The sequence below is a fragment of the Phyllobates terribilis genome, unplaced genomic scaffold, assembly GCF_046119375.1.
Source record: "Phyllobates terribilis strain yellow unplaced genomic scaffold, ASM4611937v1 Scaffold_11__3_contigs__length_659146591, whole genome shotgun sequence".
NCBI classification, from domain to species: domain Eukaryota; kingdom Metazoa; phylum Chordata; class Amphibia; order Anura; family Dendrobatidae; genus Phyllobates; species Phyllobates terribilis.
The window spans coordinates 567503951-567516827 of record NW_027362771.1 but is presented as its reverse complement, the minus strand read 5'-3'; the positions used below and the strand labels follow the sequence as shown (position 1 = coordinate 567516827).

General features: G+C 50.9%; 1 protein-coding gene across 4 annotated transcripts in view; it reads left to right on the top strand.

Annotated features, from left to right (window-relative positions):
- Positions 1-12877, top strand: part of LOC141166935 (hepatic lectin-like) — a 149866-nt gene that overhangs the window by 88800 nt on the left and 48189 nt on the right. For 2 of the 4 annotated variants that reach the window (XM_073654145.1, XM_073654142.1), the window contains exon 1: positions 1953-2087. The exons of 1 other annotated variant lie outside the window; for it this stretch is intronic. In XM_073654145.1, the coding sequence (XP_073510246.1) occupies positions 2069-2087 (19 nt within the window). In that variant the 5' untranslated portion in view covers positions 1953-2068. Of the gene's footprint in view, positions 1-1952; positions 2088-12877 lie in introns of those variants that run through there. One more of the 4 variants, XM_073654146.1, reaches the window with a different exon arrangement.

The following is a 12877-nucleotide window of genomic DNA, read 5'->3' as shown; positions in this document are numbered from 1 at the left end:
TGGTAAGTGGGGTAATAGGGTTGGGGTTCATGTAAGCCTTGTATTGGCGGGTGACATGAAGCCCAGGTTAGTAATGGAGGGCGTCTATAAGACGCTCCCATTACTAACACTATAACCAAGGTTTTGAAATAAAAACAAGGCCAGAATAAAGTCTTTTATTTTAAATAAAAGTCCACACGACTTTAATAATTTATTTTAAAATAAAAAACACCGTATACTCCCCTAATGCCTAATCCCCGAAGCCCTTGTCTCCTGTAAGAAACCAAAAATAAAAAACAACCATATCCCTCACCTGTTCGCCGTGGTGACATAATCCCGAGTGTCCCACGGCAATCATTTGTAGGACAGTCACATCAGCAGTCACTGATGTGACTGCTCTACAATACAGCAGGCTATACACTGACAGGAGTGTAACCACTCCTTTCAGTGTACAGCGCTGAGCTGCCGGGAGTGAGGTCCCTGGAATTGAATCAGCTGAGAGCTCCGGTGACCTCACTTATGGCTGCGTGGGAATTTTCTCATGCTGCAGTGCAGTAAGTGAGGTTGCATGAGCTCATCAGCTGATGAATATGATCTCTCTGCCGGCAGCTCAGCGCAATACACTACGGGAGTGATCGCGCTCCTGTCATTGTATTGCCAGCTGCCGTATAGCACAGTCACATCTCCCGATGTTGCTGTGCTATCAGTGAGATCTGCATGGGACACTAGCTATTATATGGACTATGGCGGAGAGGTGAGGAATATGGTGATTTATTATTTTTTATTTATTGCAGGAAACATGAGCATTGGGGATTAGGTGTTAAGGTGAGTATATGGTGTTTTTTTATTTTTTACATTGGACAAGAACATTGGTGATTAAGTGTAGGTCAGTATAATGTGTTTATTATTTTTAGTTAAATAATTATTTATTAATTTGACAGCAGGCGCCAGATGAAGGGGGTTGTAGTCCCATCAGCCGGCGTCCATGACCCACGATAAGCTTTTTTCCGCGAGTCACTGTCACTGCTGTGGGATCACACTGACACCTGACAGTATGATCTCGAAGCGCTGTGACCAGCGGTAGCGATGTTATCGCCGATCACAGCCCGTTTCCAGAGTTGTCACGTAGATGACAGCGTGGGAAACCAGGGATGTTTGAGACGCCGTTCGGGTTTGTGTTCAGGATCGGGGGCCCGAACACAAACATTTTTTTGATGTTCGGGTTTAGTCGATGAACCCGAACATTAAAAGGTTCGCTCTTCTCTAGTTGTAAGGGTTAAAATTTGACCAGCAATTTCTCATTTTTCCAACAAAATTTGCAAAACTATTTTTTTAGGGACCACATCACCTTTGAAGTGACTTTGGAGATCTGTATGACAGAAAATACCATTCTAAAAATTGCACCCCTGAAGGTGCTCAAAACTATGTTCAAGAAGTTTATTACCCATTCAGGTGTTTCACAGGAACTGAAGCAATGTGGAAGGAAAAAAATAGCATTTAACTTTTTTTCACAAATTTTACTTTAATTTTTTTTTACTAGGGTTACAAGTGAAAATGGACTGCAAAATTTGTTGTGCAATTTCTCCTGAGTATGTTGATACCCCATATGTGGGGGAAAACCACTGTTTGGGCGCATGGCAGGGCTTGGAAGGCAAGGAGTACCGTTTGACTTTTTGAATGCAAGGTAGGCTGGAATCTAGAACAGCTGAAAATTATGATAAGCAGAAAATTGCCAAATTGATTACATATACAAGCAGTATAGGAGAATACCCATTTATTAAGATTGGACTAACCCTGTTAGATGAAACGTGTGATAGCGACAGTGCACACTGCACAGCGCTGTCCAGATAAAATACTGTTGGACACAAATCGGCCAGTCTTGCAGGTTTTATGAAAATATGTGACTTCCAATGAAAATAATAAGAAAAAAAAGGTATTTTGTCATGTTCCAGTAAATACTTTTTACCCGGCTCATCACTTCCTATTTATTCAATTTCCTTGTAGTATAAAAGCAGTAAATGCATGTAGTCAGCATTTTATTTAGACACAACTCAGAGACTTGGAGCACAGAAAACAGCAAGAAAGGCTAATGGACAAGCTGAGACCGGGTAATGCTGTTATTTCCTCACCCTTATCATGATGTACATGTAGAGAGTAGAGAGTAATCAAATTTACTAATTCTGTTTGATAGATCAAACTTTGCAGGTGTGGTGAGACTGGTGAATTTTTTAAAATTTCTATATATATTTAGAAAAGGGGGGTATTTCAAACATTTTGTTTTTACATTTTTTTTTTTATATTTACTAAAAAATATTTTTAAATACTTTTTAGATTTTCAGTCCTTCTAGAGGGCTAGAACCTGCTAGCGCCTCTAAATATATATATGTCAGTATGTCAATATAGTGATGGAGTACCAAGAAAATGCCGATGTAGACTTTAACATGCTCCTGGCCTTTTCGCAAGGGTGTTCCTTCCACAGCAACAGCCCATGCGGCCGCTATGGAATCCGTAAGTCAAGGGTCCCCGTTGCAGCTCTGCATCGGGCTCTCTTCCTCTTCCTCACAATTTCAGCTGTATCCGCATCCCCAGGACGTGAATACCATTGAATAGAATGGTGAAATGGGAGCCAAAAGCTCTGTGATTCACCATTCCGCCTGCGCATGTGAGTCTCAGACTCTGTGCACTGCAATCGTGATCACGTCACTACACCTCTAATGTCTCAGCACTGACACTGCAAAGACCACAGCAGTGTCCTGGGGGAATGGGGCAAATTTTTTTTAATTGTCAGCAATTGTGAGGGCATCATACTAAGTGCGGGGCTATGCTGGCCATTCTATTGAGTGGAAAGGCTATGGAGTGGGCCATTATGCTAAGTGAGGAGCTGGTGGGGGCTAATATATTGAATGGGGAGTTGTGAGGGCCCCCATACTGAGTTGATGATTGTGGAGGCTCCCATGCTAAGTCAGAGACTGTCATACTGAATGATGGGCTGTGTTGGGCCATGATGATGAGTGGGCAGTTGTGCAGGCCATTATGCTGTGTGAGGAGCTGTGTGGGCCATCATCCTGGGTGTGGGGCTGTTGGGCTCCCAAACTGAGTGGGGGACTCATTCTATGTGGCGGGCTGTTCTACTGTGTAAGTGGCTGTGAGGGCCATTATATTGTGTAAAGGGCTGTGGGGACCATCATACTGATTAAGTGCTCCCATACTGAGTGGGAGGCTAAGGGGGCTCCCATACTGAGTGTGGTTCTGTGAGGACCCTCTTACTGTGTGGGGCCATCATCCTGAGTGGGGAGTTGTGGGGGCCATCATACTGTTTGAGGGTCTGTGGGGACCTTCATACTGTGTGACAGGTTGTGGGGGCCATTATACTGAATGGGTGGCTGTGGGGGCTCCCTAACGGAGTGGGGGCCTGTAGGGGCTCTCATAGTGAGTTGGGGGCAGTGAAGGCCCTTAATCTGTGTCAGGGCTGTGGGGGCCCTCACATTGTGTGGGGGCCTTCATAGAGAGTAGGGTGCTATGAGTGCCATCATACTGAGTAGTGGGCTGTTGGGGGCATCATACTGAGTATGAGTTATACTGACAGGCCATTATACTGTGTAGGGGACATAATACAGTGGGTGTGTGTGGGGGTGCTATTAGGATATCATACTATGGGGGGAACACTTTAGGGGTATCATGTTGTGGGGGTATTACACTGTGTTAGTGCCACTGTAGGGACATCATACTTTGTGGGAGGCACAGTATTTGTGTGGGGTGAAACTGTGAGGTGGCTGATCTACTAGGGGTAGTGAGAACCCTAGGGGGTTTCAATAGAGACATAATTACTGTGTACGTGCCACAATACATGTTCCTCTCCTTTATAAAAGTTGGAAGATATGACTCCGCCAAATATATGTGACGCACCCTCTGGGCTGTGGGGTACTCGGTGCCGGTCCGGTCGGCGTTTGGGAAGATGTCACAGTGGCGGTGACTCGGTCCGTGACTCAGGGCGGTCATTCAACAGGGAAATATTTACAGGGGATTTATGTACAAAGTTCGTGACGCCACCTGTGGTATGCGGCTATGTGGAACCGCCGCTGCGGAGCAGGTCCTTTGGAGCTGATGTCAGTGCAGCAAAGCTGGTGTGGCTCTCCACAGGTAGAGCCTAACTCCAGGGCAGGGTAGATGGGATAGGTTGTGCTGGGCGTTGTAGTGCAGGGTTTGATGGTGCAGCAATAATCACAGACACAATGGGGTGCAGTCCTCAGGGTCTTTACTCACGGTTATTGCAGTCCAAGTTACAGGTACCAGCGTAACTTCTCTCGTCGTGCTGCGCTTACTCGGGGAGGGGTTCAGTCCACCCTCAGATATCTCCGGAGTACTTAGCAGGACCCCCTTCTGTGTCCTCTCTCTGGCTGTCTCCCTGCATCTCCTACCAAGTGTCCCAATCCGGTACCTGCGGGCCTTGTCGGGCGACGTCTGCTCCGTCCCCCGGGTCCTCTATAGCTACCTTCTTGGTGAGACTGATATGGACTGTTGGCTGCAGGACTTGAAATACTGCAGCCTCCGGTTTCTAGTTGAGACATAGAGTGCTCTGCTAGTTGAGGGACTGGTCCCCTTTGTGTGGCCTGACCCCTCCACCTCATGGTAGATTCAGGCGTACGGGTGGCCTCCAGCACTGCCCGTACCCCCCTGGGGTCCCTTCCTCGTTCCTGGAGCCCTTCCTGCTCCTCTCTCCTTCTCCCTCAGTCCTGGGCCTCTCCTCAGGCCCTCCTCCTGAGCAGAGCTCCTGCAGAGCCTCTGCTCCTTCCACTTCTCCTCCTCTGACTGACTTGTCTTTCTAAGATGGCTTCTCTATTTATACCTTCCTCTCATGTGCTCCCCTAACTATGTCCTCCACCCACACCCACGACATAGCTCCTCCCAACAGCTAGGGCCCCGGGATTGTGCTCTCCCTTAGGAGCAATCTCGCCCTACCTCCACTGCGGGTATGTGTTGGATGCAGGTGTTAGGGTCCCGAGCTGTACTCCTTCCTTACCTGAGAGTGAGATACCACACCTCTGGGTGAGATGCAGTACCTCTGTGGCGACTGAACCCTCAGGGGCGCCACATACCCCCCTGTTAAAACACAGTACGTCCGCGGGCTGGAACAGAGTAAAAACAGGGTATGTTACAGACATGCAAATTTTTTAGAATGCATTCGCATAGAAGACTTTAAACAAACTTTTTCTTCCCTTTATGGGAGGCACATTACTTCAACATTACTGGTTTCTTTATCAAAACATTATAAGACTTTTTAAATAACATTTTTCATATAAAACATTCTTTAACAGGTTACAGCACGATCTGCAACCGGGTGTCCCTTTTCTTTATTAAGGTGCAAACTAGCAACTTGAGTATGAGGGACCCATCCGAAAACCGTCAACGTAGGCCCTGGCCGTGGCTGCAGGGCATGGATCATCCAGGTGTTGGACCACGTCTTCAGCCACGCCAAACTGGTTTTTGTTCTGAGGTCATTTGTTGTTACATAAAACCAATAAGGGGCACTTTAAGAAGTGCAATTATTTACAATGGAAAGTTCTTTGGTTATTCACCGTCCATAACCTGGTAGTCTTTTTAAACGGGTAACTAGAAAACTTTGAATACACACAAGTTAACTTTGGAAACTGGCAGAGTTGTACCCTTCCAGGTAACTATAAACAGTTTCTGCAAAACAAACAGTCTAACAGGGGTGCTCCCTCCGGGGGAACTCTTGGTTCCTGCAGGCTGACCCAGCCGGGCCTTCAGCCTGGGGCTGCGGGGGCAGGTCTCTTTGCTTTGCCACGTGGTATACTTGAAAGGCATACCAGCCACGCTCGCCCTTGTGCCGGGTAAATGTGACGTAGTCACCGGGATATAGATTTCAGCCGGGATGCACCTGTTGGAGGTGGGGTTCCACATCCCGCCGGTTAACAAACACATCTCTGTCGGTGTGTGGTTCCCTCACAAGCCCCACCCCGCGTCCAGATCAAACTTGACAACTATCCCCTCCAGACGGGGACTAGGAGTGGTAGCTCTTGCTTGGTGGGCCCGGGTTTTGGCCGCCATGTTCCGGGCCTCCATTCTTTCCCACCGCACCTGTCGGTCATGACGTTCCCGCTCCAGCTGCAGGAGCTCCCTCCTGCAGTGCTCTTGACTCGCCCAGGGGGATATATGGGGGAGACTCGGTACCCGGGCCTTTACCTTCTTTGTAGGATATCACGGCAGTCGGCTCCCGGGCCCGTCCTCTGGGTCACTCTTTAAAAAGGGGTTTTGTTAACAGTTTGTCTCGTGACGCCACCTGTGGATTCTGGTAATGGTTACCAGCGCTGCTGCAGTCCTCCGGGGGGTGATGGGATGGCAGCTGGGATGTTTCTGCTCCCCACAGGCGGGTTGATGGAAGGAATGCAGGGTGTTGTGGCGTAGAAGGAATGATGGCGCAGCGGCAATAACCGACAGAGACAGTGGAGTGCAGTCATCCGATTTTACTCACAGTTCTTTTTAGGTTCCTCAGGTACACTGTACAGGTTACCACTTCCCGCGTCGCGCTGCGTTCACCAAGCAGGGGTTCAGAAGTCCCTCCGGCAATTTGAGAGTACTTATCGGGACCCCCTTTCAATATGTTCCTTTCCTCAGCTGACTTTCCGCGCTGGGTCTCTCCCTCCTGCCCTGCGCCTCGCAAATTGAGTCCCAAGATGGCGTCCTTGGATCCTTCAGGGTCACCTGGAGTTCCCTGCTCCTACATGGCTACCTTTCTTGGCTACTCCGGATGAGAGTATGGCAACTGCACCATAAGTCAGAAGCCTCCGGTTTCCTAGCCGAGACTTGCAGTGACACGACTAGCCCAGAGACCGGTTCCCTCTGACACTTGACAGATTAGAGCGTAAGGGTGGCTTCCTGCTCCTTCCGTACCCCTGGGACCCCTTCAGTTACCGGAGCCTTCCTCCTCTGCTCCCCTCCTCTTTTCTCCTCTGCTGGGCCTCATTCACCAGGCCCACTCTGGAGCAGAGCTCCTGCAGAGCACCTGCTGCTCTTACTAGACACAGACACCTCTCTATCAGACTCACTACTTTTCACTCCCTCTAAGATGGATCCCCTATTTATACTCCTAATAAATGCTCCCCTAAACTCCTTTCTCCACCCTCACCCACTACTTGGCTCCCCCTCACTTTGGTTCCCTCCACTCCAGCCAGGGACAGGGCTCAGCAGAACACAGTGCATCTTGCCCTTCCAGCTGGCCTGGAGCAGTGTAGTGTTGGATGCAGGTGTTGGGGTCCCGGGCTGCACCCTTTCCTTACCGGAGAGTTAGGCACCACGGATGCAGTGCCTCTGTGGCGACTGAACCTGCAGGGGCGCCACACTCCCCCTTGGCAAAACAGCACGTCCGCGGGCTGGAACAGAGTAAAAACAGGGTATTTTGTACATACAATAATTTTTAAATGCATTCACATAGAAGACTATAAAACAAACTCATCCCTTTATGGGAGGCACATTTTCTTAAACGTTACTGGTGCTTTTATCAAACATTATAAAACTAAAACACTTCTTTTATAAAACATTTTCAGCCAGCTACAGCGCGATCTGTAACCAGGTGTCCATTCTTTTCCAACAATGTGTAAAATCAGCAGCATGAGGGACCCATCCGAAAACCCTCAACGTAGGCCCTGGGTGTGGCTGCAGGGTATAGGCGATCCAGGTCCTGGACCTCCGCTTCGGCCACGCCAAACGTTTTTTTGTTCTGAGGTCTGTAGTTGTATATATAAAACCGATAAAGAGCACTTTAAGAAGTGCAAACTATTTACAGATGTAAGTCTTTGGCTGCTCACAGTCCTCAGCCTGTCAGTCTCTGTACACTGACGGGTAACTGGGTAGCAAGCATTAAGTCAACTGCACCCTTCCGGGCAACTTATGTACAGTCCAGTTCCATCTACTGCGCTCTGTAGTGGTGCTCCCTCCAGGGAAGTTCCTGTCCACCATAGGCTGGCCAGCCGGGTCGTCAGCGCTATAGAGTGAAGGATTGCTCTGCTTCTCCACCCTGTGGACACCAAGGGCATACCAGCCCCTCTCTCCTCGATGCCTGGTGTAGGATACGTAGTCACCAGGGTATAGGTCTCGATCCAGGTGTCCTTCTTTTAAGTGAGACTCCACGTCTCTCCTATTGACGAACAGGTCTGTCTCAGCCTGGGAATCCCGGATGAACCCCCATGCTGCATCCAAATTTAATTTTACCACGGTACCTTCAACTCTGGGACCGTGGGTCTGTCTGTCCTTGTGGGCCCGGGACTTCTCCTCCATGTTCCGAGCCTCTAGCCGCTCCCAGCGCACCCGCCGGATGTGCTGCTCCTTCTCCAGCTGTGCCAGTTCTCTCCTGCAGTGTTCCACTCTGCATGCAGCTTCTGCTCTCGTCTCCTGGGAGAACCTCATGAGGTCTACCCCAGGGTTTTCCCACACGATCTGGTCCTCATCACTTCGTGAGACGGCGGCGGGTTCAGGAGCGGGTAATAGCGGGAGCCTTTGGTCCTCCACCTCTGCAGACCAATCCCATGGCCGGCGACCGTACACCCACTCGGGTGTCGGGGGAGGCGGTTCTTTTAAGGGGCCCAGGAGTGGGCCAGTGCTACTGGCGCCTGGAGTTGACGGTTCGGGACTCTGGAGTACATCTAGGGCGTGCGCCCGGGGATGGGTAACTGGGAAGGAGAGCCTGGAACGGGTCCAGGTCTTCCACGCTCGGGGGCGAGGGCCTTGCAGGGATGTCAGGAGCGGGCCTGCGTCAGTAGCGCCCGGGGTTGACGGTTCTGTCAGGGGGCCCAGGAGTAGGTCAGCGCTTTCAACGTCCAGGACAGGGAGGCTGCTCCTACCTGCTCCCGCGGCCGCTTCTGTGCTGCGTCCTGCCTCCTGGCGCTGGTCCGGCTCCACCAAGGCTGGGGCGCTGCCTGATCCTTGCAGCGCTGGTTGCCACCTGACCGCCAGCCTCTCCATCATCTCCTTTTTCCAGGCAGCGATGGCATCTTGCTGGGCTCTCTACATTCTCCGGCTCAGGTCCTCCATCCCAGTGTAGAGGAACTCTGAATCCTCCCGGGACAGCTGGGAGACCATCTCCTCCAGGGTGAGGGATGCTTCATGTCGCAGCAGGCCGCTGGCAGGGACTCCTGGTGTACTTCCCTCCATGTTGCCTGCCGGGTGTGAACTGTATAGACTGGTTAAGACCACACCTTGTCTCCACTGTTTTTCTCCTCCTCCTCTCCCCTTTTTGGGGCGGTCCCATGTCTGCTTGCTGTCGGTCACACCTAGGGGCGTCTTCCTCACCTTGATGGACACATCTATGTGTATGGCCACAATTGCAGGGGGCGGGTTGCTCTTTTGGCGCCACTCTGGGACTCAGCCCATGATGGGAGGCTCTGTATTGTTGTCCTTAATCACGCCCATAATAGCGCCCGTTCTTCTGGGGCGGGCACCGCATTCAGTATTAAACACAGTTTAATTACGGCACACAGTACCCGGTGGCAACGGGCACGAAATCCTGTTCGTGATGCCAGGAAGGAGTGTGACTCGCCCAGGGGGATATATGGGGGAGACTCGGTACCCGGGCCTTTACCTTCTTTGTAGGATATCACGGCAGTCGGCTCCCGGGCCCGTCCTCTGGGTCACTCTTTAAAAAGGGGTTTTGTTTACAGTTTGTTTCGTGACGCCACCTGTGGATTCTGGTAATGGTTACCAGCGCTGCTGCAGACCTCCAGGGGGTGATGGGATGGCAGCTGGGATGTTTCTGCTCCCTACAGGCGGAGCGGGCCCCCCGGGGCAGGGTTGATGGAAGGAATGCAGGGCGTTGTGGCGTACAAGGGATGATGGCGCAGAGGCAATAACCGACAGAGACAGTGGAGTGCAGTCATCCGATTTTACTCACAGTTCTTTTTAGGTTTCTCAGGTACACTGTACAGGTTACCACTTCCCGCGTCGCGCTGCGTTCACCAAGCAGGGGTTCAGAAGTCCCTCCGGCAATTCGAGAGTACTTATCGGGACCCCCTTTCAATATGTTCCTTTCCTCAGCCGACTTTCCGCGCTGGGTCTCTCCCTCCTGCCCTGCGCCTCGCAAATTGAGTCCCAAGATGGCGTCCTTGGATTCTTCAGGGTCACCTGGAGTTCCCTGCTCCTACACGGCTACCTTTCTTGGCTACTCGAATGTGAGTATGGCAACTGCACCATAAAAGTCAGAAGCCTCCGGTTTCCTAGCCGAGACTTGAAGTGACACGACTAGGCCAGGGACCGGTTCCCTTCTTGCGGCCTGGTCCCTCTGACACTTGACAGATTAGAGCGTACGGGTGGCTTCCTGCTCCTTCCGTACCCATGGGACCTCTCCAGTTACCGGAGCCTTCCTCCTCTGCTCCCCTCCTCTTCTCTCCTCTGCTGGGCCTCTGACTAGCCCAGGGGGATGGGGACGACTCGGTACCCGGGCCTTTGCCTGGCCTTTGGGGATGTCGCGCTGGTCGGCTCCCGGGCCCGTACCCTGGGGTCAGCTTTTAAAGGGGGATTATTTGTTAACTCTATGAAAGTTCGTGACGCCACCTCTGTTTTCTGGTGAGAATCACCAGCGCTGCGGCAGTCCACTGAGGCCGGCGATAAGGCAGCTCGATGGTATAGCTCCCCACAGGTGGAGCTAGGCCTCAGGGCAGCGTACGGAGAGGGGGATGCAGGACAGGCGAGACCCAGCCGGGTCAGAGCAAGAACGGGGACGGACACGGTAGTCACTTCAGTACCTTTTACTGGTGGTAGTTCAGGCACATCCTGGAGCACTGTAGGGTGAAGGGTGCATATCAGGATCCTCCCCAATGAGTGGGTGTTGGGCCTCCTGTTTCTTGCCTCTGCGTAGTAAGTTTCTGACCTGCCTGAAGCTAGAACCTAACTTTATCTCTGTCCTGCACCAGCTGACGTTGTGGTAGGGCCTTCTCTTGGAGTGCACGCTCCCAGCTTACGGGGCCTATGTGTCTCCTGGCTCTGTTACGTATCAGCTCTCTGGTGAACCTGGGACCTGTAGTTCTCCAGGGATTCCGGTTATGCCTTACTGGGTCATAGAGATCCCGGTAAGCTCGGACCCGGTGTCCGGTATATGTTTCGGGATGAGCTGGGTAAGCTCCTCTGCCCCCACTGCTACTCACTTTCCACTCGCCTTCGGCCACGCTCGGGCCCTCACTAGGCTACTCACACTAACGGCAGCTTGCCGCTCTTCACCGCTCTTACAGGCGTCGGCACACCTTGGGCTCACTTACTTGAGCTTCAACTGCGTCTGGACTGGGCTCCACTGCAGGCTGACCTCTCTCAGACTTGACTCTCTGTAGACTCCAGACTAGACTGAGCTCGACTCTGTATTCAGGTCTGTACTTGCTAAACTCTCCAGAGGAACTGCTTACTGCCTAGCTCCACCTTCCCTATTTATATCCCTAACGGGCTCCATCTGCTGGTCTGAGGTGGAAGGTGGAGATGTGTGAATGTTTATGGGGGCCTCTTGTGGAGGATTCCATTAATGCATCCTTCTAGGATCTGTGGTACCAAGCGCAGCTGGGCGCCACATTCCCCCCCTAGCAAAGCTCAGCACTCCCGGGCTGAAGTACATTTTAAAACAACAATAGTAAAAATTAACAATGCAATAACAATCTTCCCTTTATGGGAGGCACATTTCTTAAACGTTGCATAATAACATACACAGGTACAAAGCGTCCTCAGAATTCAAGTCTGTTTTGGTGAGATTCCCAGACAGGATGTCCATCTCACAGGGTAGAGTACTTGGTGGTTTGAGGGACCTGTCCCAAACCCTCAGCGTAGGCCCTGGGGTGGCTGCAGGGCATGAAGATCCAGAGTTGGACCTCCAGTAGAGCCACTCCAGACAGGTTTTACTTCTGAGGTCACCTAAAAGGGGCACTCCAGGGAGCTCAATTATATACAATAAATAGTTTTTGGGCTGCACACAGTCCTCAGCCACGGAGTTCTTAGATAAATAAAGAAGTCATTAGGCAAAGTGTCCATATAACTTGAACTGTTCATCAATAAGGCAAAACACAAAGTAATATACATATGCATGAAAACACACAATAGAATTCAATTTAATTCAATGCTATACAATACCCCAGGGGTAACTATCTACATTTGTCAGAATTTAGCTATCTTACTGATTATATCTGACAGGGGGTTGACCTCGTGTGGTACGTGTTGATCTGCGCCAAACTGGGATACATGAAGCACTAGTAGGTGCACTACCTCCCCTTCTGTCAGTACTAGGTGTGGAGGGGCTACAAGGCTGCATTGACCTCTCTACTGGACTGACAAGTTCACCATTGGCTGGGCCTTCTTGCTCTTCTCCTACCGGGGATACTTCATCCGGGGATTCTTCTTGAGCTGGCTCCTCTTCAGCACTTACAGGCTCTTCTTGCTGTGGGTAGAAGGTGATTACAGGGATGATTACAGCTCCTCCTAGTTGGGGCCAATCTGCCGGGAAATCTCCTAAGTCAGTGTGTATTACTGCTTCTTTAGGCTCCTCCGGGATAACAAGAGGCACTTCTCCTTGGGATTTTAGCAGATCTGGACACAACTTTAGGTGATCCCTGGATACTGTTGCAGTCGTCCTTCCTCCGTCTCTACTAATTATGCAGGTCTTCTTATTATCAAATCTTGAATTCAACACAGTGTAGGGTTCCCTCTCCCACTGGTCATCAAGTTTGTGGTTCCTACTTTTCCTTTTCAGTACTACTTCACCAGGTGTGAAGGGTTCTGCTTGGGCACCTCTGTTGTATTGAGCTTCCTGCTTGTCCCTCACCCGAGTGAGACTGTCTTCAACACAGGCTTGTACTCTTCTGTACTGCTCCTGTCTGGTCGTGTCCCAGTCCTCAGTGGTCACATCCGCTTCTGG